General features: G+C 37.0%; 1 protein-coding gene across 3 annotated transcripts in view; it reads left to right on the top strand.

The window, feature by feature from the left end:
- A1cf (APOBEC1 complementation factor) overlaps positions 1-26,670 on the top strand; it is an 85,232-nt gene that overhangs the window by 50,321 nt on the left and 8,241 nt on the right. For 2 of the 3 annotated variants that reach the window (XM_005385900.2, XM_013514917.1), the window contains 6 exons: positions 5,951-6,115; positions 12,331-12,428; positions 16,744-17,017; positions 18,890-19,098; positions 22,056-22,192; positions 23,127-23,278. In XM_005385900.2, coding sequence (XP_005385957.1) covers positions 5,951-6,115; positions 12,331-12,428; positions 16,744-17,017; positions 18,890-19,098; positions 22,056-22,192; positions 23,127-23,278 — 1,035 coding nt within the window. The remainder of the gene's footprint in view (positions 1-5,950; positions 6,116-12,330; positions 12,429-16,743; positions 17,018-18,889; positions 19,099-22,055; positions 22,193-23,126; positions 23,279-26,670) is intronic. The other variant, XM_005385901.2, reaches the window with a different exon arrangement.

The following is a 26,670-nucleotide window of genomic DNA, read 5'->3' as shown; positions in this document are numbered from 1 at the left end:
CAGATTGAGTTTAGAAATGTATTCATTCTGTGAATGGGGTCTAATTTACATGCACTGGAGAAATCCAGAACTTTAAACTATTACAATCCTATGATGAATCCTTAAACTGAAGAATCTTCTAAAAACTAAACATATCAATCACAGCTATTTTTGCATATAAATTATGCTATCAGGCTTATTAGATATAGGGAATGTTATCCATTATAGTGGAGACATAATAAAATGCCAAGTGATACATTATCCCAATGACAATTAAGTGGTATACTTTTATTATGATTCCCTATTGTCCAATAAATCCTGTCTAATGTGAAGGAAGAGAAATAAAAGCTCTTCCAGGAAAAGCACCTTCGCTAGATGCTTCAGCTACAGTGTCAGTCCCATTTCAGAGAGAACTATCAATTCCTGGGTTTACAGTGTCCACCAAGACACTGCCTCGCTCAGGTCAACTTGGGAAAAACTGTTTTAAAGTCTTCAGCTCACTTAAATATATTCACTAAACCTTATACAAAATCAAGCGCTACAGGGAACTAATAAGTAAGATAATTTCAAAAAGGACAGATAAGAGAAGACATACAGTATTAGAACCAACTTTTCTTATGGAAATGATAAGAGAGCCACCATAATTAAAAACAAAACAAAAACAAAACAACAAAAACATCTAGATTTATATGGCCTTTGTACACATTCTTTGAAACAAAACAAAGAGTAGGATGAACCCTCTGGAAATTTTCAAAGGTGGAGGATAATCTGACCTTGGAAGGAATATTTAACAATATTTTCAAAAAGGCAATTTAAAGTAAAAAACATATATATGTGTAAAACTAACTTGAAGAATGGCTGTATCTACTGAGAAGGTGGATATTTTCAATGCTGAAGATTTTCTTCACTACTTCTTCACTCAGATTCTCAGGAGCAAATGCCCATCAATATGTGACATCCTTATCTTTTAGTAACCTGGACTTTGTATTTTGTTATCATCCTTAATTTTTCTCTTTTTTCAACACCAGCCTGTCTGCCACTGGAAAATCCTTGTGTCTATCCCGTTCTCAGGTCACATTTGTAGCCTGAACACTTATATTCTCTACTTTCGATTGTTTTTCTAAAAGTCTTCTCATTATCTTCCCAGCTCTCCTCTCTTTGATGTAGCCTTTGCCATCTATCATGAATACTACCACCAAATAAACACTTCCAAAATATTCTATCATCCTTTCAGCAAGTTCTTGACAAAATGGGAATTTAATATTTGTAGACTAAATGGTGTCACTAATCTGCCTGTTCAAAAAATATTCACCAGCTACTTGTTGTGTATGAGCTAAGGACTAAATCTCCAAACCTGTTATTCAAGTTCCTTCATTTATGCCCCTGAAGGTTTTGCTGCCACATTTCTTTTATTTCCCAGCAAAAATTCTTTTTTTTTCAGGACAAATCCCACAATGTCCCAGACTACACTCATTTCTATGTCCTTTATTCCTAATTCTTTATCCTCTACCGGTTCAGCCAATATCTTGAGAATGCATCAGTACTTTAGGCCACATCAGTCACTTTCTTCCCCCAATTCAGGTAGACAGGCATTCATTATGTATAGAAGAGATACATAGTCAGGCATGGGGGCACATATGTCTAATTCCAGTACTGGGAGGCTGAGGCAGGAGAATAGCAAGTTCAAGTCCTTCTTGGACTACATAGTGAGATCTTGTCTCAAAAAATTAAAAGAAGCAGGTATATAAAATTGGGGGAGGGTGAAAGAGGATGGTGAAAGAAGGTCCTGGGTAGGTGAATGACAGCTTTTGGAGATCAATCAATGCTCTTAAAGTATGGACCTTCTGAAAAATTCCCCATCTTTTCAAAGAAGTTAGCAAATTGACCCACTCAAAGAGCATCTGACTGTGTGTGTGTCCAGCTTACTAACGCCTGAGCAGCTGGGCTTCAGAAATTCTCAACCATTTCACTGTGCTTCTATACACAAAGTCCAGACCTTTCGTTATGAATTCCTTGTGCAAGATCCAGCAACACAGAGCCACCTCACCCCGTCCATATTCATCACAAAGCCCCTTACCAATAGCTCTGTGAGCCATCCTCAATTGGGTTTCACTTTTCTGGGTTTCTAGCAGGCTGCCTTATCAGCAAACTAACAAGATGAGGCAGGATGGAGAACAAGTCACCCAGAGCAAACTCTTTCCCTTCTAATAAAACCTCAGAACAAAATGTTAGCTCCTTGGGCCATTCTACTTATTACTCCCATGTAAACTCAATAATAGCAAAGGGTTTCAGTGATTGGAAACCTTCTGAAAAGCTTAGTTTTAAAGAATATGGAGATACTGAAGAAGCAGTGATAAGTTAGGACTGTAAGTTTTTCCTTCTTAAGTCGATCCAGACTTGGTGATAGAGAGAAAATTGTTATCTAAGTGGTGTAATTGCTCCCCAGCCACCTCTCTTAACAGTAGCAGCTCCCTCTTCCCAACTCTTGTCTTCATTAAGCTGAATATGAGACATTTGTATCCAGCCCAAATCTGGTAAATCTGGACAGTGACACTCAGCCTCTGGCTGCATCAGAACCAAGCCCACTTGGTGGGCTTGATAAACATAGATTGCTGAGCCCCACCACCAGGGTTTCTGAATCAGTATTGTTTGGAGTAGGGCTGGATAATTTGCATTTATAAGTTTTCAGAATGCTATTGCTCCTAGGGCCACATATTTGGTGACAGTTAATCTAAATCAACAATTGTCCCTCCAATGCTGTACATTCGAATTTCCTCAGGATGTTTTCAAACTGTGTAAGTACCCATATTAACTTCTAATGAACCTGCTTCTCTGCAGTGTCAACTTGAAGCATTTATGTTTTAAATTTTCCAGATGATACCACTGTGAATCCAAATTTTATAAGCTGCTGCTAAGTCTATCAGCTAATAATGCTGGACATTCACCTACAGTGACATAAATACAAGCACCTGAAAAACCATTAAACCCCTAAGCATTTATTAAGCACCCACAACATATAATGCTTTCTTCTAAATGACATGGAGGATTTAAAAAATAAAACAGTATCTAACTGGGGAAGATATACAAGTAAGAAAATAGAAATATTAAAAGAGGTGTGTAATGTTTAATCATCATTTAAAAGCAATAAACTGAGTCCTTCATGGGCATCTTCTTTTATTTTCACCACAGTGTTAGTTACTTTTATTATCAAGTTTTATAGATGAGGCAACTCATGCTTACAAAGGCTGTGTTTTCCAGCTGAGATCATTGAACATATCTGACTTCAAAGCACATGTTCTTGGTTTTTGTGTTTTGTTTTGTTTTTGTTTTGTGGTACTGGGGATTGAACTCAGGGCCTGTGCACGCTAGGCAAACACTCTACCACTGAGCTACATCCCCAGCCCAAAGCACATGTTCTTAAGTCACTCTTCCACACTGATTTCCACCATAGCCCTCCACAGAGATATTTTCAGAAATCAAATGCTTCCATGCCTTCTTTCATTTTTGTTCCCTCCAGAGATATGCAGCTCTTCAGGTTTATTTGTAGTTTTACAAGGGTCCCAAGCTGAGAAGGCAAAAGCAAAAACAGTGGCATTCATCCTTGGCTGCATGGTAGAATTAAAAGTCTTGAGGCTTAGACCATTTGAGGCAACACTGGAAAGAACAGTCCAAGCACCACTAATGAGGTGGTAAACCTTTAATGAATAGCTCCCAGGGGAAAAGCAAAGGCCTGAATTTGCATATTTTCACGATATTAACTCTCCCATTGTGGCTTACTACAGCCTACCAATGTGATATCAACTGGCTCAAAGGATTCTAAAATTTTCTTTATCCATTTATCTGTTGACAGACACTTAGGTTGATTCTATATCTTGTCTGCTGTGAATAATGCTGCCATAAACATGGGAGTAGAGATGTCTCTTTGACACACTACTTTCATTTCCTTGGCCTATACACCCAGTAGCTAGATTGCTGAATCATGTGATAGCTCTATTTTCAATGGTTGTAATAATTTAAATTCCCAACAATGTATAAAGTTTCTCTTTTCTTCACATCTACATCAGCACCTACATTCTGTCTTTCTGATAATAGACATTCTACCTATGTGAGAAATATCTCGTTAGAGTTTTAATTTAATTTCCATGATGAGTAGTGATTTTTTTTCATTGTACTATAGGTACATCTTTTGAAAATGTCTCTTTAAGTCTCTTGACTTAAAGTCAGTGCCTTATCAGATACATGGTTTGCAATTATTTTCCCCCTCCTCAACTTGTCACTTCCCTCCATTCATTATTTCCTTTGCTGTGAAGGTGCAATTTCATTTGCCTCTTTTTGTTTTGTTGCCTGTGCTTTTAGGATTATAGCCAACTAATTATTGTCCAGGACAATATCCAGAAACTTTTTCCCAGGTTTTCTTCTTGCAGTTTTATAGTTGTGAGTCTTGACATTTCAGTTTCTAATTCATTTGAGCAGTTTTTCCATGGTAGGAGAAAAGAGTCCAGCTTCATCTACAAGTAGATATCCAGTTTGTTGAAGACACTATCCTTTCTGAATTGTGTGTTCTCGGCCTCTTTGTCACAGATCATGACTGCTTTCTAAGGAGTAAATATCTACATTTTGGTTGAAAATACTTGCCCTGCACTTGTAATAATTAAACAAACACATGCTTTCCAACACTGGAAATTCCTGGTTTTGTTCTCTCAAGCTTTGAATTGTTTATAGGGTCTACCTAGTTCCCAAACAATGAATAAAAAATAAACTATGTTTCCCATCAAATTTAGACCCTACCAAGCAGAGGAGGGAGGGAGGCACTCTGGGAGGCAGAGAAAAATGGATTACAATGTTGAGCCCAGCCTGGGCAACTTAGCAACTTAGTGAAATGCCATCTCACAATAAAATATGAGAAAGGACTAGGTGTAAAGGCCCCAGTTTCAATTCTCAGTACCTCCCACTAGAATTCAAGTTGACTCTCGACATTTTCTTCCAGTTGAATACAGCCTGAACCTCACAGATGCATAAGAGCTGAGTTACAAACAACAAAGGCGAGAGGAGGTGAAGGAAAATAGGTTTGGATAGTTATCCTCTCTAAAGCTCATTTTCTGTTCCATAAAATTGGAACCATCACCCCCCACAAAGTTACTAGGAGAAAGAACTGAGAAGGGCATAGGAAATATGCAAAATGCTCACATTATTATTATAAGAATGTAAAAATATATAGTACTGGATAAAACTATCTTTCAAAGAAGAGTTAAATTCCTCATCGTAGACTTCTCTGTTGCACTTTAACTGTCTTCTTAATTAAGATATATTTTTTCCTTTAAATTTCCAAGTTACCCATGCTGAGGCAGAGGTTTAGGAAAGACACAGCTGCTGTGAGCCTTGATCAAGTGTGAGGAACAGAGAACAAACTAGGGTGTCTGAACTACACTTGTGCACCCTAGCATGATGATTAATCCCAGACACTTATTTGGCTGAAGAGGAAGAGGAAGGAATAGAGACGGACAGTGGAAGGGAAGAAATTCTTTGTGGATATTTCAGTGGTGGTGCCTGGCCAGTAGAACAGCACAGATTCCAAAAGCAGCAGACATGTGACCTAGTGAGCTTGTGAATATTTCATGAAGTCAGACTCTATGTCTGAGGCCAAATGCACTCTTTCTGCCCTTAAACAACTACCTTCACCAGTAAAAGCTGTTCTCAGAGCCAAACATGCCCACTACCTTCTCATTTCTGGTCCATTTTAAACCACATACTCTTTCCCTCTCTACTCAATCATTATAACAAGCCAGTAGTCACCTCTTAGCCAACTCTGACATTTACTTGAATGTCTTAAGATCAATAACTACCTCTTTTAATGGTCTTACTCATCCAAGACCTCAAGGGTTGGTTCAATTTTAAAGGCCATCAGTATGAACTGAGATGATGTTACCCTGATTTCTAAATAATTAATCATACCCATGATCATTTTCAACAGGAAGAATTCAGTTATGGGGACATCCGATTGCAGTAGACTGGGCAGAACCAGAAGTAGAAGTTGATGAAGACACAATGTCTTCGGTGAAAATCTTATATGTAAGAAACCTTATGCTGTCTACCTCTGAAGAGATCATTGAAAAGGAATTCAACAATATTAAACCAGGTAAGTCATACATGTAAAATTACTTATTCAAGATGCACTTTAAACATACTTATACTTGAGATCGCTTTCCATAATTTAAAGAGGAAACATTTTTATTTAGCTCATTCTTATAATTGAATGTAGTCTACTTGAATTATACCCCCCCTTGAATCAGAAAATAGGGACATGTGTTTTCTCACCACTTGACGATGTTATTCTCTTATATTTACCTCTGTGACTATTGAATAAATATATATATTTCCTTACCTAAGTGATAAATGCCATGAGTTTATCATCTTCTCATTCCTGAGTCACTTTGTGGGCTTGGGATATAATAAATGCTCAATAAATATTTACTGTTTCAACGAATGCATGGCCATGACTACAGGTCTAAGGCAGGGTTTCTCAACCTCAGCACTAACGACAGTTTAGAACACATGATTCTTGGTAACAGGGATGTCTCCAGTACAGTATAGAATACTCAACAGCACCTGGGTCCCCTTCACAGTAGATACCAGTAGGGATCTACAGAATGTAATGACCAAAGTATCTACATTGCCAAATATAGTGTAGGAGTAGGCAAGATTGGCTCCAGTTGAGAACCACTGGATATATTTGTCACTTCAAGTACGTAAGTGGGAGGTATCAGTTCATTTGGATCATGACAAAGGGCAAAGAATCGAGTTGCTATGCACCTTACCAATACCTTTTAGCATCAATTCTAATCCATAAGATTGACTCCATTTCTTTCTTCTCAATATGGAAGCTACAACACTAAGATAAGTATAGCATCTCATTAAACAATGTCCAAATCAGCATTTCCCAAAACCACTTCTGAACGTCAGTTTTATGAACTGTTAGTTGATGTTACTGCTAAAAAGGCTATGTGATAAAATAAGTTTAACCACCAAATTCTGCAAAAGTAAGCAGGTTTCTTTATTACAGGATTTGAAGTCACTGGCCCCCTAGCATGCTTTGACATCTCTGAGAAAAGATGAAGGGTGAATCATATTCCAAACTTTTGAAGCATGTTTCCTCCTTGTGCAGACCACTCTGTGAAATTAGTGTGTCTTGGAGCACACTGTGGGCAATACCAGCCTGTGGTTATCATAGTAGCACCATTGTTCCCTGACAGAATTTATCAGGCTACAGGTAAACTCTCCAGGATGTTGACAGGCATGGACCATGGTGCTATCATGTAAACCACCTGAGAATATCCATGTTACACACTCATGCTGTCTGTTCCCCACTCTGCATGTTATTTCAGGTACAGTAGAATGATAAGCAAATGATTCTCCCTGAAGATAATTAGTAAGGATGTCATTTTTCTCCTTGTAATGCATCTCTAGACATCTGTCTTCCTTTAGCCTGAGGAACTCAGCCTTCCCTCCCATTTTAGTATAATGGTTTGCTTCCCCACCAACAGCTGTGGATGCAAAAGTAATACAGATAACTGCAAACAGTGGACTGCTCACTCCCCTGTGGACTAGGCGTGACACTGGTCATGTTCACAGCATGTCATTGATCCATCTCAATGTCCCTATTATAGGTTACTTATTAGTTCCATTCTTTTCTAGATAATAAAACCAGAGCCCAGAACAGTTAAGATGGCTTGCCCAAGGTCTCACAGCCAGAAAGTACTGACACCAAGTACAAACTCTGTGGGCCCAACCCCCATCCTCATTCCATGCACTCATTCACACAACTATTGCACCTTTAGTAGCTCCTATGTGCCGGGCACTGTGAGCACTGCTTTATGTGTGGAAGGAGTTGAAGATAATCCAAGAGAACATCCAGGACAGCCTACTCCTGCCATGCAGAGAAGACTCATGCTTAGGAGATGTTACATTTAAACTGAATCTGAAAATTGATGCTGTTGTAGTCACAGGAACATCATAGATATCTGTGTATGAATTATTGCTCTACTGTCCTACCTCCATATCTTGCGTTGGTTTTCTACCTTCCCAGAGTGAATGATATATATTTTATGTAACTAAAAAGTACCTTTTGAACCAGGGATGTAGCTTAGCATCATAGCACCTGCCTTGCAAACATGAGGCCCTGAGTTCGATTTCCGGTACCAAAAATTAAGTACCTTTTATTGAAAAGGGCTAGAATAAGAAATTACTAAAAGGATGCTTCCTTTTGTGGCTACTGATTATCAGCTTTCCTGATCTGTGTATTTGTATATTGAAGACAGATGTTTCTTCAGTACCAAGTCTATCAAAATAATAAATGCCAGCTCTCTCTCGCTCTCTCTCCCTCTCCCTCCTTTTCTCCCTCTCTCCCTCTTTCTCTTCTCTTCACTCTCTCTCTCTTCCCACTGAGCATAAAGTGTGTCCAAAAATTTCAGGATTCCAGAGCACATCCTGAGACTAGTGGATCAACTTTCAGGGTTGTATAATAATGTATAGATTATCTTTTTTGGAATTCTGCAAATGAATACAAATTGCCACAAATTGCTGAGCAACTAGCAGATATCTGCTCCGTGTAGAGAGAAAAGTCAGACTTAACTAACTCCTTTTTCAGTGGAAGAATATAGTGCATCAAAGCTGATACTTAGCTAGCGAAACTCATGGAGAAAATCAGAAAATACTATTTAAAGTTCTGTATCATTTTTTATTATTTTTGTGTTGTTTTGTTTTTGTCTTGGTTGTTGTTTTGTTCTCTCTTTAAAATATAAATAAATAAATAAATAAAGTTGACTCCCTTGGAGGAACCTGAATATTCCCTGAAAATATCTGACCCTGTATCATTTTTACACTAATTAATCTGAAAAATATTACATTGCCACTGAGAAATACAAATGACACAGAGCTGAAACTGGAGCCAGAAAATGTCTGCTCTTTCCCAGTGTAGCCTAAGGTCATTTGCTGTAATTCTAATTGCAGTATAAAGTCTGATTTCCTTAGTACATTTTAGCAGCACCAGAATCACCTAGAGGGCCTGACAAAACACAGCTTGCTTACCACACCGGGCCCATGAATTTGCATTTCTATTAACCTTCCTGACAAAGCTGGTGCTGCTTGGTCATGGGTTGCACTTTGAGTCCTTGACGTTTTTCCAGTTCCCTATGAGTTCAGAGTTCTCCTCTTTTGTAATGAATGAACCACAAATAATGACCACTGACATTCCATGGCCTCTGCCAAATGATGATCAGTCAATAAGCTCCTGTGCACTAAAAAAGAAATATACTAAAAATAATAGGCTTATGGTGAATACTATTGTAGAGAAAGCCAGCTTTTATGATACAAACTCTTACTAATTTTTCTGGTTGGTTTGTATTTTGTTTTGTTTAGTTGGATGGCTTTATTTTGTTTTGGTTTTGAGTTTTCATTCTTTTGGTTTTGGAATTCCTGTTGTTTAGAGATGGGTTTTTTATTTGAGGGGATTGTTGTCTTTGTGTTAATTGTTGTTTTTGGTGGTACTGGGGATTGAATACTGACCTAAAGCACCAGCCTTTTTTATTTTTATGTTTATTTTTTTAAGACTGTCTCACTAAGTTTCCCAGACTAAGCTGGAACTTGTCCTTCTGATACTTGTCTTCCTCAGCTTCCTAAGTAGTGGTATTAGCAATATATACCACCCTGACACCCAATTTGTCTGTTTTAGGTAGTTAAATTTTCATACATCAAGTTTTCTATAAATAAGTACCTCTGGACATTATCACCCAAAATGCAAAATGACTTCTAATATTTGCAAGCAGAATTTTAGAGCACCTGAATCCATGATCATCTCAATGCCATGTAACTAATGTGGATAATAGCTGAAGTATGCATTGACTGATAAAGTTCCTTCATTTCTTGGGCATTTATTGAGTAGTCTCTGTGTCCAAGGTGCTACTGACAGTTGGGAGTAGATGATCCTAAGATGCTTCAGAAGCATACCCTTGTTCCCAGAGATCCAACAGACTGGGTAGAGGAGCCTCACAGAGGGCGACACTGCAACACAAACAGCAAAGACTGGAAGGGAGAGATCATCCAGGCTGAACTCTTCTCACTGTGCCATGGAGCTGAGCCACAATACTTACCCCCATTTTACACTGCAAGGAATAAAGAGACTGTATCGGAATTTCAGTGACTTAAATGATGCATGCTTCATGGACTCTTACACCTTTAGACAACTTTTTTCTGTATGGCTATTGTCAGTGAAGTCAATGGTTGAATGCTAAGGGAAAAGAAAGGCATCACAATATTCTAAAATATTCTGGAGATTACACGTCTGCTGGTGTTCCAGAAAAAATTTGAACCATGGGGTAGAGTAGAAACTATAACTGCCTTTGTGACCTTGAATCTAAAAGGATGACTGAGCGTTGATGGGAAAAGGTAGAAAAAAGATTTATATTTGAATATTGTAATGTCTCATCCCATATTGTGTCTGGGGACCAAGGGTAAAAGAAGAAAACTTAGCCTCTCAAAACACATGCAAATTAGTGTAAACTAAAGAGAATAATCAGCATGCTGGCCTTGAAACAAGTTTCCGTCTTATCTTCACTCTAAGCAAAAGATCTGCTTTTAAAAATGAGTAAGATACATTTTTAAGATATAACATTAAAGAATGTTGGTACAAGTATTATTTTTATTTTTACATGTTGCTTTCAATATGTGCAACAGTTCCTCTACCTAAAAATAGGCTATGTTGGTTTGTGCTTTATTTTTACACAACAATCTAAATAAACTTGGCAAATATTAGTAAAGTATCAAAGTATATGAATTAAAATATTATTCTTCCCAACTTTTCTTACCATTCCTGAAAGTATCACCTTTACTAACGGTTTGGACTCTATCTCTCCAATTCTTTCTCTTCATAAGTGTATTTCTACACATATATACATACACATTTTGTTTGGTATTTTTAAAACATAATTCTATAATCACATTTTCTAATTTTTTATTTCCTTTTTTTTTGGTACCGGGAATTGAACTCACAACCTTGCGCTTGCCAGGCAGGCTCTTGCGCCACTGAGCTATATCCCCAGCCCCTCATTTTCTAACTTTAGAAAATAAACAATAGGTCTTGAATTCTTCTATCTAAACAGGTAGAGCTCCTCTCTGTTCTCTTTAAGATTCCTTTGTATTAACATAAATGTACCAGACTTAATTGCTCCCATGAAAGTGGACATTAAATTGCTTTATTTTTGCTATTTTAATAGTAGGTGTAATTTATATCCTTAAGCACAATCCTTGTGCATGTGTAAGTACTTTTGTATAAAACATTCTTTCGAGTAAAACTAGTGGATATCCACAAAATTTCCAACTTTAGATATCATGATAGCATGGGAGAAATTCTTGGCTGTCCAATATTCTTCCAGAAAGGACTTTATATTTTACTTACTTTTTTATTTAAAGTGTATTGGATAGGATGTAGGTGATCTGGCTTTGGATTGTATCTATGTGGACTATAAATCTCACATACTTTTTCAGAATTTGTTTCCTAATATTTAAGTAAAAATAAGAAAGTAATATTAAAGCTAATCATCACTAAAATCTCTTGCAACTCAAAAATTATATGAAATGAAAGAGATAAGATATACTTCTGGTGAGGGACATAAAAAGGTAATAGGCTAAATATAAGTTTATGATATGGCTAACTTATTTTATATTACTTTTATGGTACATTTTAGGTATACATAATGATCACATTGATCAGAGGGAGTTTGTACCTGTACATGATATATCTTGATTCTGCTTTTTTCCTCAGTCCCCTTTCCTCCCTTCAACCCCTCTTCCCCTCATTTACAAAAGCTTTGTTTGCATTTTCTTCCTTCCACTCTCTTTTTTCTTATCCCGTCCCTCTTCCCCCATCCCTTGTTCCCTTTTGCATTTGAATATTTGCCAATACTGAGTTCAACTGAATTCAACAATATTTCATAAAGCTTCAACTATTATCTCTTACTTTACATAAAATGCAAAGTAAGATGTTATTCTTATACTTAACGTTCATATATATGTATCAGCTATATGTTATATTCATCATGTACCACAAACATGTACTCATAAAAAAAGAATAATTCAAGAGTGTTTAAAACCATTCTAATAGAACACATAAATTTATAACTAATTATAATAAATCAGACATTTTAAAAAAATTATTAACAGAAATTTTCGTGCAATATATAGAATTTTAAACCTGGACACATGAAAATCTTCATAGGCTCCTGACTCATGGAAGTGAACTGCATCATTTCCTGTGCTATCTCAAATTTGCTAACAACAATACTTTCACTCTGTGTACAGGTGCTGTGGAAAGAGTGAAGAAAATTCGGGACTATGCTTTTGTGCACTTCAGTAACAGAGAAGACGCAGTTGAGGCTATGAAAGCTTTAAATGGGAAGGTAATGTAGGAGAAAGACACATGTCCGAGTTTGGTGTGGACATTCTATTCAAAGGAGAACCGCTGTGAATCTATCACACTCCAGTTCTCCCCACTGCTAACTTAGCAGCTGCAGTCACTTAAGATGATGGGAAACACAATAGAGAATGGAGATGCAGCTATTATGTCCAACTCTATCTCCAGTGTTTTTCTGATTTGGACAAGGCATTAGTCCTCCATTTTCTTAGGAAGAGGGCTTAAAGTAGAATATTTCAAGGTGATGATCCTCAACTCTAATTTTCTCTCACTTTTGCACTGTATAGTGCAGTCCTTTAAGGATCTATGGTCAGAAAAAATGACAAGATAGCTGCATTCTGCCCTCAGAATTTGATCTACCTCCTGTAGGAGGCTTACTATCACTCAGCTTAGAAGAGGAATGTGTGAAGTGTTCAAGAGAAACTGATATAAAATGTACATCAATCTAAGAAGCACTGCAAACCTTATATAGACCACTTATCTTCTAATAATATGCAATATACAAAGAAAAAGATCAAATAGCTAAATGTCTTCTAAATAAATAAGTACACCAATAACTATGCAAAGTGAAGTCAAGTAATATCATAAAAAAGAAATCTAAAAGTAGTAAGAGAGTTCACAGGAAGAAGTAGGTTACCAAAAATCAGAAACTCTCCATGAATATGAGAAGCTAATATGTAAGACAAAAGCATTTGGTTTGGGTATGATTCCAAGAGTATAATTTCAAAAGACAAATAATGGAAACCAGAATCACTCTCTTTTTTTCCTAGTTTCTCTTCCAATACATTTAGTGTTTCTGTTTCAATATTTAGATCTTTGATCCATTTTGACTTGAGTTTGGTGCATGGTGAAAGACATGGGTCTAGTTTTAGTCTTTGGCATATGAAGAGCCAGTTTTTCTTACACCATTTATTAAATAGGCTGTCTTTCTTCCAGTGGACATGTTTGACCCCTTTGTCAAAGATAAGGTGGCTGAGTGTGTTTGTAGTTGTGTCTGCACTTTCTAATCTGTTCCACCAATCCTCAGGTCTGGTTTTTTGCCAGTACCTTGCTGATTTTATCATAGTAGTTTTGTAGTATAATTTCAAGTCAAGGAATGTGATGCCTCCTCCCTTGCCTTTGTTGCCCAGGATTGCTTTTGCTATTCTAGGTCTCTTCTTGTTCCAGATGAATTTTAGGAATGTTTTTTTTCTCTAGATCATGAGGTATGCTAATGGTATTTTCATTAGGATTGCATTGAATCAGTCTTAAAGGACAGAATTTGAGAAAAATAGCACAAAATCAGAGAAAGGTAAAATATAGAGCAATTTACTTAAAACATAATTCACACCTGGTTGTTCTACCCACTGAGCTTTGCATCAGTCTTCATCCTAACAAAAAATAAATAACAACGAAATTAATTATAGATGTGTGAATGGGAGGTAGAGGGATAAAAAGATATCACAGAAACCCAGGACTCATCACACTCCTGGCATCAAAGCCACAGGGGCTGAAGAATTAATAGAAACTATGAAGGGAAAAAATCATGGAGGGCTGATATTACAAAAGGAATAGTTATTTTTGGGCAAGGGATAGGACTAGGCCAAAGTAACCTCTTAGGAGGGAGCTAGGGGAATAAATGCCTCAAATTCACCATTACCTCTCTCTACACCCTCCTATCAAGGTTTCTCATTGGACAAATGCAATCATAATGCAGAAAGGCTGAAAGCCATAAAGAGGACCCAAGTACAGTAGCTTTCCAGAGCAGCAGGCATGCTAGAGATTGGTGGGAAGTAGATCTGAGGGTAAAAGGAAGACCTCCTAACCCTGGTCTTTCAGACACAGTGGCTCCTGGGATATACACATTCCTCAGAGGCCTTAAAAACTGACTCTTGATATGTGTGTGGAGGGGTCATCACCGATTCTGAAATACAAAGGAAAGCCACAAAGCAAAAATTAATATATATTTAAATGAATGGCTATGAAACAAAGCATTATTCTTCATTATCACATTAATAAAATGCTACATTTAGTAAAAATGCTATTATTTTGAAAACAATTTGTAGTTAGCTTTTTTCTATTTGGAAACATTTCTGAGTATACAGTACTGCTGAGAAGACACAACTGATTATAAATTAAAGACTAAATAAATAAACCAGGATAATTATAGGCAAAAGGGATTCAAGTAATTCCCAATATTTGCAGCCAGATATTTTATAGCAAGGTCCACACACATCACATAGTTAAATATATATTGAATATTACTAGTAAATATATAGTAAAAGTCATATTTAAGCATAATGTGGTATGTAAAAATAGTTTTTAGGACCTGTAAAGGCTTTTTAGTATGCTTATGGATATTTATATTTAATTTATTAGACAAGGTGAGACCTTTTTGTGACATAATGATCACATTTACAATTTAGGGAAATTAGCCTAGTAAGAGGTAACTTTTTATTGAGTGGAGAGAGATGGAATGAAACTAGCTATGAAGCTATCATAGTCACCAAAATAGCACAAAATAAGGACTTGAAATAATGTGGGAATGGAATATAGGAGAGAGATCTACACAGAACTATGGAAGAACGAGTTCAAAGAGTCCAAAGACTGATTAAAGACAGGGTAACAAAAGAGAAATCAGTATAAATTTTCCAAATAGGAGACTGATAGCAGACTCAGAAAGGGAAGCCTGTCGGGAGAGAGGTGTGATAAATTGAAGTCAGGACATGATAATTCATTTGTTTTAGAAATCTTTGCAGATGTTGTGATGTGAAAGAAATTTTGCTGGGCTTTGGCTACACAGATCAATATGATATTGTTCTACCCTTGAAATGTTTAAACTAAATAACTGAAATACAATACTGCATTTAAAATTCAGTTGGAAGTGTTTGAAATTCTGTTGGAAGAGGCAGAAAAGTCCAGAACAAAATTTATTATAATAAGAAATCTGACTTGGCAATAAAGAATCATTCCACTCAAAAGATGTCTTTATATAGAAGAGCCTATAAACACAGACCTGTTTGAGCACCTCATTTTCCTCAAAGGTACAAAGAATCTTGTATTGAAGATCACTTCCTTCCCTCAATATTCCAAGTCTCTTTCTCTAATTATATCAATATCAATATTAGATTGTTGAATATTGATTAGATTGTGCCCATCTCTCGGTGTGTTCCATCAACTGTATTTAATACTGGCTACTATTACTAAAAAGTAAGATGTTCACATGAAACTAGGGACAGCTTGCTCCAGAGGCTGACCAGAATAGTCAAGATGACCATGAAAGACAAGCTTTGCCCAGCAGATTTCAACAACTACTGAGTCACTTGTGAAATTGAGGGATAAGGGTGCATACTCAGCTGCTATGAAAAAGAATTTTTGCTAAAACACTATTCTATTTACTTCCTTTATATCAAATAAAGATCCATTTTTTTATTCAAAGGAAACCACAAATAGTTTCTGGGAACTTTTGTCCCTTTAATAACAAAATACATAAATCTGTCAAGTATTTGTTGAAAGCCATCTTTGTTTCTTGAGCATGCAAACAGAATACAGGAGTCAATTGCATATGTAGATCTATACAGTCATGATCATCAGCATCTGGAAGTGTCTGCAGTTTCAGAAACTTGCATCTGAGAACTACTCCAATAATCCTTGACAGTGTGTCTGCAATGATGCATGATTGTAGAATTCTCAGTCTCACTCCCACCCCCTCTATCCCAATCCTTTGCTGCCCCTGTTTAAGCTCCTAACTGTTCATCAGATCAAATGATTTCATCATTAATTTCCTTCACCTGTATGTTTTTGTGCTAAGTAGTGAAAATTATATTCCTTCTATAATAAACCTAAGATTTCTTGTAATTATGTAATTGTATAAATTTGTTACTTAAAGCACATATCACATAATGGAGAGTATTAGATAACCTTTTGCTTCAGCAACTGTATCTAGATTATAAATTCATACCCAATAGATCAATGGACAATATGTCACTGTCAAATCTGTTGTCATCTTGTGCAACTTGCCAACAAAAATCTCTCAAAGAAAACCCTTCTTGGGGCTGGGGATTTAGCTCAGCAGCAAAGCGCCTGCCTGGCAAGCGCAAGGTTGTGAGTTCGGTTCCCAGTACTGGAGAAAAACCAAAACCAAAACCAAAAAAAGAAAACCCTTCTGGCAGACAAACATGAACCTATAAAAAGACAAGATAGGAGTAATGGAAACATTCACTAAACACAGCAAATAGTCAAACACTAAGAAGGAGACCTGTTGTTACGGTTCAACCACACTTACCTGTCCTAATATCTTTTTTCTTTTTTCCACCACACAGATGCTGGATGGTTCCCCCATTGAAGTGACCCTGGCCAAACCAGTAGACAAGGACAGTTACATTAGGTATACCCGGGGCACAGGTGGAAGAGGAGCTATGCTGCAAGGAGAATATACCTACTCTTTGGGCCACGTTTACGATCCCACCGCAACCTACCTTGGAGCTCCTGTCTTCTATGCCCCCCAAGCCTATGCGGCGATTCCTAGTCTTCATTTTCCAGCCACTAAAGGACACCTGAGTAACAGAGCCATTATCAGAGCCCCTTCTGTTAGAGGTAACACCAGTCAGCTCTTGCCTTAGCACGACCCCAAGATTTCAAATGATTTGCAGGGCAATAGCCTTAGACAAATTGGATAGGCCTAAGGACCTGGGAGAAAAGCGACTAGAAAGTTATTTATTAAAAATCGAATATTATATCAATAGTTCTTATTCCATAGGAATATTTTTTCACATTACAACTGGTTATAGAAAAAAAAACTTGGTCAGAATTTAAGTGTAATGGAACCCTGTGCACAAATCTGATGTTTGCAAAGAAGTATAAAATTTCCCCAACCTAAATCTAGTTCCATAATTGTGAGCTACTTCTTTATCATTAGACCACCATTTTCAGTCACATATGACTGGTTACGAAACTTCCAAAAGGGAAAGTAGTGTGATCCGATGGAAACAAATTACCTCAAATAACAAGAACACTTTCAGGCTCATATTACTTGATGGTGACTCAGTGACATCTTTATACATAAATCACAAATTAAAATAAATACACTCTTAAAAATATAGGAGATGCTATACTCTGACTGCCCCCAAGAAATATATCTTCTAAAAAGTCAAGCTATTAAGAAAATCAGTTTATTTGTTTAGTATGTGGGAAATTAAAACAAAGTCTGTAAGACCATAAGTGCTTCATGTTTGAAAATGTTAAACAGATTTCTGAGCTCAGTTAATTGAAGCAATATAGAAGATAAGGCAAATGTTTTTGTTTCATTTTCTTTTTTTTTATTTTCAAGAAACTAGTTCATCTCTGCCTATGGATTCTTCAGTGTGATTGTTCTAGGATGTGGCTAATCTCACCAGAATCCCAGTCCTATTGTCCAAATATGACACCAACACAGGCATTATCAACAAGCAAATCATGTATTGAAATCTAGTCTTGGGTTTGACTTAGAAGCAAAGTGGAACATCCAGGGTGCAGTGAGAACAATTATTGTGTCTTACTCTTTTGTCATAAACCTGAATTAGCCATTTTAGGACCTCTATTCTTCAACAGCTTTAAAAGTTTCAACTTCTAATATAATCATGCCTGAAAAAAAATCTGTAATACAAAAGAAATCATCAGGATTTCCTTCAAAATAACCTGTTTATATGATAGTAAATTATCATTGAATTATTAAGCATAAATAATCTAAAATATATCAGTAACCAGGAAATACATGAAGTGATCAACCAGTTGTGATGTAGAAAAAAAAGAAAAAGATTGTATTCTAAAGGAAAAATATGTAACTTGTAGCAGAAAAGAATCAATGGATAATATTCATGGATGGATGAATTGTAATCAATTTAATTTTTTATCATTTTACGCCATGAATAGAAAATCAAAGTAGCAACATGACAAACAAAAATCAAAAAGAATCTAAACATGAAACTCAGTGGAAATTTAAGCCTCACTTTGACAGGTCATAAGAACAAGTATAGCAAATTTAAAAACATGTTTTTGAAATGTTGGTTTTCCAATAAGCCATTGGGGTGGGGTAATTGGATGATCTAGATTTAACTTCTAATTTACTGATCACTGACAGTCTCTGTAAAGACTGATTTCAATACACATGGTCATATTATGCAGGAATCTTTTAATAAGTATATTCCCAACCTTGATTTGTCTTCAGAAAAAATTTAACAAAAGGTTACCTGAAATTATTCATATACTTAAGAGCTTGGATGGTATCACTTTCAGGTAGTTTATGAAAAAGAGAGAGATACATATAGTGAGCCTTACCTTCTACTGAGTTTCATTACATTAGAATCCCAGAGTTTTCTATCCCTCTTCAGGGTATTAATCAATGTGACTTGGGCTAACGTTTTCATTACAGTAAGATTCAGGGTGATTTTCTGGTGGTTTGATTCAGTTTAATGCCTTCTTAATTCCTAGAAATTTACATGAATGTACCTGTAGGGGCTGCGGGAGTGAGAGGACTGGGCGGCCGCGGCTACTTGGCATACACAGGCCTGGGTCGTGGGTACCACCAGGTCAAAGGAGACAAGAGAGAAGACAAGCTCTATGACCTTCTGCCTGGGATGGAGCTCACTCCAATGAATCCTGTCACTTTAAAACCCCAAGGAATTAAACTTGCTCCACAGGTAGGTACAGTCATTCCAGAGATAGTTTCTATAAGCTGAGCCAATGACCATAATTCACCTATCATTAATCGATTAGATTGATCCTACCTTGGGCTATTCTCTTCTTTGCTTTGCATTTATTTATTTATTTATTTATTTTTGGTCTTTTTGAGAGTTCAGGCTGGCCTTGAGCTCACTTTGTAGCCCAGCCTGGTCTCGAACTCACAATAGATCCTCCTGCCTCAGCCTCCCAAGTACTGGGATTACAGGCTTCTTTGATTTGCTTTTAATAGAATTAAGTGACTAGTCAGCATAATATCCTTTAGAGGAATGATTAAGTGCCATTTTTTCATTGCAGGTCCCTTGTATTTCTTTTTAATCATTATGTGTAGGGGCTGGGGATTTAGCTCAGCGGCAAAAGCGCCTGCCTGGCAAGCGCAAGGTCGTGAGTTCGGTTCCCGGTACCGGAGAAAAACCAAAAAAAAAACAAAAAAAACAAACAAACAACAACAACAAAAAAAACCAAAATCATTATGTGTAAAACTTTAATCCTCCATTAAATCTTTCACTGAAATGCAAAGAATCTAAGAGTTATTATAAATCATTTAACAATGCTTCAATAAATATGAAACAAAGACCTCAGTTTAAAGTTCCAAAAGGTGCCATAATACATGTTGCATCATGAAAACCAGCTCAGAATAAATGCCTACTCTGTGTGAGGCAAGTTGCTTGGCAAATGAAGGGTATTCATGATATGGAACCCTGAATAGACCATTCAGGACATCTTTCCTTGGGAAAATGTGTTTAACAGAAAGGTCTACCATGCTATCTAGGTGAATCATTAACCATAAGGTGCTGTCAGTCATATCAAATTAAGTCTTTTACCATAGTCATATTTGGGCAGTGGCATTATGGTGAATTTTTATTGCTTTCATTTAACAGTTCTGTGTTTCCATATCTCTGCATGAGGCTATGTCTTTTATTACAGGAAAATTAAAAGTTATAAAGGTTGTCCCAGTATGGCTGAATACCAGCGTTAAAAATAAAACAAAATATGATTCGTGATAATCCTTAGTATATGATGAGCTCTCTGAGATATAATTTGGCTAAATAAACAGAGTTACAGTTTATGTGCTCTAAAAGAAACATGCTTACTCCCAAATCAAAGATATAGGCAAGACAAATTCATGAAAATAGCCCTTATAAGTGCAACCAAGAAGAAAACTTGGTTTTATAAGAGCTCATCTTGGCTACTGATATGTGCCGGAGTGGGAGAAATTAATATCTTTCTTTTATGCACAATTAATCTAACATTTCTGATAAACTTATCTAGGTAATTTAAAAAAAAAGAGTGCCTATCAGGGTGGTAAATAGCACTCTTTGTTTAAAATACATTTTTTGAGCTTTGTTTATGCAGTGCATATTGTGCTAGGTTCTGGAACTTTAAAAGATGAATATAACAAAGTATTTTCCATACAAATCAATGCAGTGAGATAATACTGACACATTAACAGATAATTATAATGAAATAAGTTAAGTGATATGATGGAACTTGCCAGGAAAATACAAAACTTACTAGTCTGCTTCTCTTGAGTTAAGACCTAAAATAAAGAATTTAGTTATCCTAGTATCTTTACTGGGATAGCTAGAAATCTTTTAAGAAAAAAATCTTTAAAACAATAATCATTAATTCTGTATATATCTGAGAGCTAATGTAGCATGAGCAAAGATCTCTGCTTTTTACATTAAATTCAGATTAGAAATTGATCACACTTTCTATTAATCTGTGAGTAACCATATGTGTCACCCAATGAAAGGTCTTTAATTAATTGGTCTCTGAGTTTGTACAACTATGGTTGACAAACTGAAGATGATGTTATCACAATCAATATAGATGGAGAAACAGCCCTGTAGCAGAGTTACAAACCTCCCACCAGAAAAACAGAGTTGTAAACCTCCAGATGAGAAACTATGGAGTTTGCTCAGTGAACAGATTTGCTCACCTAGAATGAACAGGCAGGCAGACTATTCATAAGAAAAGCTAACCTATTCTTGCTCAGGAACCTTGGCTTTGTAGATGACAAGAAAAGCTATAGGAATATTGAGAAAAGAGTTAAAGAAAATAAGAACAATCTATGGATTAATAAACTGGAAAATGTCCTGTCATGCAGCTGGATTAGTGTTAGAATAAATGAGGTAAGATACTCCAGAGATATATCCTGGGACACTGTTCTCTCTCCCAGAGTTATTTTCTCCAACTCAGCCCTGTTTTACACAGTATACTAAATCTCCTGAGTAAAAAGATCATCAACATGTCTGGATCAACAGAACTGGCTTCCCAATGAAGAAAATATGAGCCTTTAGAAAAGATTCAATTGGAATAATTATAGAAAAAAAATTAAAAAGATACTGAAAAAATAGATCATCATAAAAGTAGCCAGAAGAGATACATTGCCAAACAAAAATATTGCAGCAATCAACATTCATCTATTAATGTTCCCCCACACACTGAACCATAAAAACTTTTAATGTTTTTGAAAATGTAAGGTTTAAATCCTATGAAAAATGACATGAAATGAAAATATATTCTTAGATTATCTCCTCTAAACCATTATAAACAGGGCTTTGGTAATAATAAGTAAATCTATTTAAACATCTAGAGGATCAGTTGTTTAATGGAATAAAAATATCAAACAAATCATGAAAGGAAGCTCAGTAAAAAGTTACAGCTAATGGACTAAACTAAAAACATATTAAAGTAAATGGTGTGAAAATGATTTTATGAACTAATAGATATAACATTTTAAATGGAGTTCAAATTCAGTTCAACTTAAATTTTATGAGTCATTAAACCATGTGGCATTTTATATCATCTCAGATTAGTTTAAACTCTAAATATCAGAGTTCAAAACCTGAAAACTAGACAAATAATGGAAATGTGACATTTGAGGAAGAAATGGTTTTTTTTACTTTTGTAGATATTAGAAGAAGTTTGTCAGAAAAATAACTGGGGACAGCCAGTGTATCAACTACATTCTGCCATTGGACAAGACCAAAGACAATTATTCTTATACAAAATAACTATTCCTGCTCTGGCCAGCCAGAATCCTGCAATGTGAGTAACTTCTCCAAATTTCTACTTATTTAGATTTTAGAATAGCATCCACTTGTAAATTAAGTGTATTTTGTCATTATCTAAACAATAAAAATATCCAGGTTTCTTAGTTACTCATTTGTCACTAAATACAGCATTGAGATGTGTGGGTGAGATGTTATGTGCCACCTTTCGGGCAAACATCTAAAGTCCCCAAATTTCAGATAGACAATGAAGACTGTGGTATAATCAACCATTAGAAAACAGTAGGTAATATAAAATGTAATAGCTATGAGAAACTACAGCCAATTATTTATCTGCACAATATTTAGGTTGAACCATGTGAAATCACCAGTTTTATACATAAAATCTTGCCCCTCATTTAAAATTTAGGACCCAAGATATCACCTCTCCATTAGTGGATATTACTTTTTGACTTTTGCCTCAAGCCTGGATCCATAGATGTCGTAGGAACCCTGCCCTTCACATGTACCTTAGGAAAGCCACGTGGTGGGTTACAAATATGGCTCAGAAATGTAACCAACCACATATGCTCTAGATCAGTGATGATAAAGCTTTTAGAGACCGAGTGCTCAAATATAATCCAAAACCCACTTATTTATCACAGTAACAACACTGCAATTAAACCTCATTGATAAATTTTAGTTTAGAAAAAATAACTCTTATCTGATGCTTGGCTGCTGGAGCATTTTGGTTCCTATGCTGGCCAAGAGGCTCGCTATGGCATGTACCATATGTTCACCACCACTTTTGTACGTCAACTGATAAACATTCCTTTGTGTGCATATATTTTCTTCAGAAGCCTTTCACAGCATAGAGAATGGAAAGTACCATACAAAATCCCATCATCTAGTATCTCAGCTGTGTCTTAGGTTTTCATTTGATTCCGTACACAAGTTTTAAAATGCCTAACATGACTGGCTATGCCTTCCAGCCATCCTTTCACACCTCCCAAACTGAGTGCCTATGTGGATGAAGCAAAGACATACGCAGCTGAGTACACCCTGCAGACTCTGGGTATCCCCATGGATGGAGGAGACGCTGGGACTGTGGCCACTGCTGCCACTTCTGCTACTATTTTTCCAGGTATGCAAAATTTATGCTAGATGTTTGGGAAATTTTTCTTGGTACCAAATACTCATAGACCTGCTTGTGAACTACACCTACCTAAATCCACTTGCACCATCTGGAGGCCAAAAAGAATTTGCCAGTTGAGTAATCCATCCCAACATGTGGCAGGAAATTGAGCAGGACAGCAGAAGTTGGTTTCTGGGTCACTTCACCTATAAGCAGCTGCAAGATCTTGAATGAAACAATTTCTCTCATTCTTCGTTGTTTTGTTTTTTACTATTAGTAAGTGTTATGGTTTGTGTCTAGATGTCCCCCCAAAGCCTCATGCAGCCGTGGGGTGGGCTTCTAGAGTTTATGATTGATCCATGACCCAATGCTGGGTTTATGGATGTGAGTGCTACACCCGCCCTGGGGGAGTAACCTGCATACAGTATAACGGAGGGAAAGAGGCTTGCTTGCTCGCTGCTCCCCCCGCCCTTTAGCTGTTGCTGCTTTTGCTGTTTTCTGCCACCATGAACTGTTGCCCTCTGCCATGTGCCACTCTGCCTTGGAGCCAGCCAAGAATGGATTGAAACCTACACAAACTGGGAACTAAATAAACCTTTCCTTCCCTAATTCTTGGTGTTGGGTATTTTGTCTCAGCAACAAGAGAAAAGTAACCCATACAGAAAGAGACTTTGGGACTATCTATTAATAGGTGGCATTTATTTGAGTTCTTATAATGAACGAAGCCCTTACTCAAATGTTTGACAAGGTTTATCTTTTCCCAGAAATGCCCACCACACCCCCAGAGTTAGATTAGAACACAGTGTGCAGCATACAGATGAAGTACTGGAAAGATTAAGTGATTTTAGCTCACTCCCACTGCCATGGTTCCCAACTGAAACTCGCAGAGAGAGCCAGGTATTTCCCATCTACTTCCTGGGGGCAGAGCGAGTGACCCAGGACCCCGCCACCATTGCACTCTGAGTCTCTGCCCTCTGTGCACCCGTGGCAGACAGGAATTCCTCACTCAGAAGCCCTGGGGACTGGTTTCACTGGGGTTCATGTGTGGGCCCTTCCTGCGTGGGCCCTGCATCTAGTAAGCAAGTGCTTCAAGAGCTGCTGGTCCCACAGTTCAAGTCTGTGCTTTACATGTGCCCAGACCCCCTGGGGGGCTGCATGCACGGGCAGTCTGTGATTGCTGTTGGTCCAGCACGCATCTGGTTCTTGTATGTGTCCTGAACTGACTGGAGACACAGAATCAGGTGGTTCACAATCTGTCACCCCTGCAGTTCATGTCTGCATTTTGCCTGTACCCTGAACTGCCTAGAGATATAGGTCCACTGGACCGGGATTATCACACCAGTGCAACCCATGTCGGGGCTGTGCATATGCCCTTAACTGCAAGGGGATGCTGGATAAAATGGTCTGCCATCAGCTGACACTAATGCCCACATCTGAGACCTGGGATAACTAGATACACATGAACAACTACCGGAAAACCCCAGACTAAGTAGAGCTTCTCAGCAGAAACTGAGGGACAAACCTGACCAAGAGGAAAACTAGGGACACTAGTGGCCTTTGCTGTGTAGCCACTGAAGAGAGAAACTGAGCTTTCTGCATCCAGTAGCAAACATGACAAAACGAAGGACTAAAACACAATCCCAGAACTCCACCCCACTCAGAAAAAGTCCAGAAGACATTGACATAGGAGAATTTGGTATTTACTTTTTTTTGTTTTGTTTTGTTTTGTTTTGGGGGTTTTTTTTCCGGTACCAGAAATTGAACTCATGACCTTGCACTTGCCAGGCAGGCACTGTGTCACTGAGCTAAATCCCCAGCCGCTAGAACTTGGTAAATACATGCCTGAAATAGTTGAAATGATTGTAATGGGAATAAAGAAACAACTCCATAAGGCCAGAGAAGAGATGAGATCAGAAATAATCTCTCAGGCAAAAAAATGAAATGACAATAATAATGAAAAAACTGCTCAAGACATCTGAAGAAGAAAAATATAAGAAAATAGAGGAACAAAAGCAATGGATGAAATTGTTAAATGAAAAATATAGCAAGGACTTAGAACACATGAACCAGATTCAAAGAGACTTCCAGGAAAACAAAGCTTCCATTGAAAGCTGCCAAAACTGCTTGAATGAAGCTGAAGATAGAATTTCGGACTTTGAAGACAGCATGACAGCTAGCAACCATGAAAGAAAAGATCTCATAAAATCAACAAGGATCCAGGGAAAGTCAATTCAACAGCTGCAAGATGAGGCAAAGAGGAATAATGTACGACTTATAGAAGTTAGTGAAACAGCAGGAGGGAACACAACTGACATAAAAAGAATATTTGCAGAAATAATAGCAGAAAATTTCTGAAGCATGGAAACAGAACCTGATATACAGGTAAATGAGGCATATAGAACTTGAACCAACCACAACCAAAATAAAACTACAGCCAGACATATAATAGTCAAGTTCCCAGATCTCCAGCAAAAGAACAGAATATTAAAAGCTGCTAGAGAAAAGAAGCAGATTACCTGTAAAGGAAAGCCCATCAGAATCACGGCAAACTTCTCAGCACAAACCACCCAATTGAGAAGAGCGAAGTATTACAGGTCCCAAGACAAAATAGCTTCCAATCAACACTGATGTACCCTGCCAAACTATCCCTCTAATTCAACGGAGAAATAAAATATTTCCACAACAAAGAACAATTGAAGAATGTCATGAGTGCCAAACCAGCATTACAAAGAGTACTAAAAGATATTCTAGACAGAGAAAAATCTGACCGTAATTTCAAGAACAACAGCACAAAGGAAACGTCAAAAAGAGCAAGCAAGTAAACAGGTAGAAAAAATAGGACACCAATGCAAGTAAATAACATGATAATGATAAATCAACACTTACCAGTTATAACTATAAATATAAATGGCCTCAACTCTCCAGTCAAAAGAAACAGACTGGCAGAGTGGATTAAAAAACAAAATCCAACGATATGCTGTATACATGAAACACATTTTACTCAAAAGGAAATCCATGGACTAAAAGTCGAAAGATGGAAAACAGTCTTCCATGCAACAGGAACCCAGAAAAAAGCAGGGGTAGCTATTATAGTTTCAGACATTGTAAACTTTAAACCGACAACAATCAAAAGAGATAAAGAAGGTCACTACATACTAGTCAGGCGAAAACTGCAAGAGGGTGAGATAACAATCATAAACATGTATGCACCAAATATCGGAGCTCCAAATTATATAAGACAAATCATAATAGGCATGAAAACCCATATAATTAATAACACTATTGTAACAGGGGACCTCAACATCCCATTGACACAAAGAGATAGGTCAACCGGACAAAAAATAAGCAAGGAAATAACAGATCTGAACCAAAGCTGTGAACAAATGGACTTAGTAGATGTA

This window comes from Chinchilla lanigera, unplaced genomic scaffold (assembly GCF_000276665.1).
Source record: "Chinchilla lanigera isolate Chin_1 unplaced genomic scaffold, ChiLan1.0 scaffold00024, whole genome shotgun sequence".
Taxonomy (NCBI): Eukaryota; Metazoa; Chordata; class Mammalia; order Rodentia; family Chinchillidae; genus Chinchilla; species Chinchilla lanigera.
The sequence above is the reverse complement of the archived record's forward strand: the minus strand, read 5'-3'. Positions and strand labels throughout refer to the sequence as shown.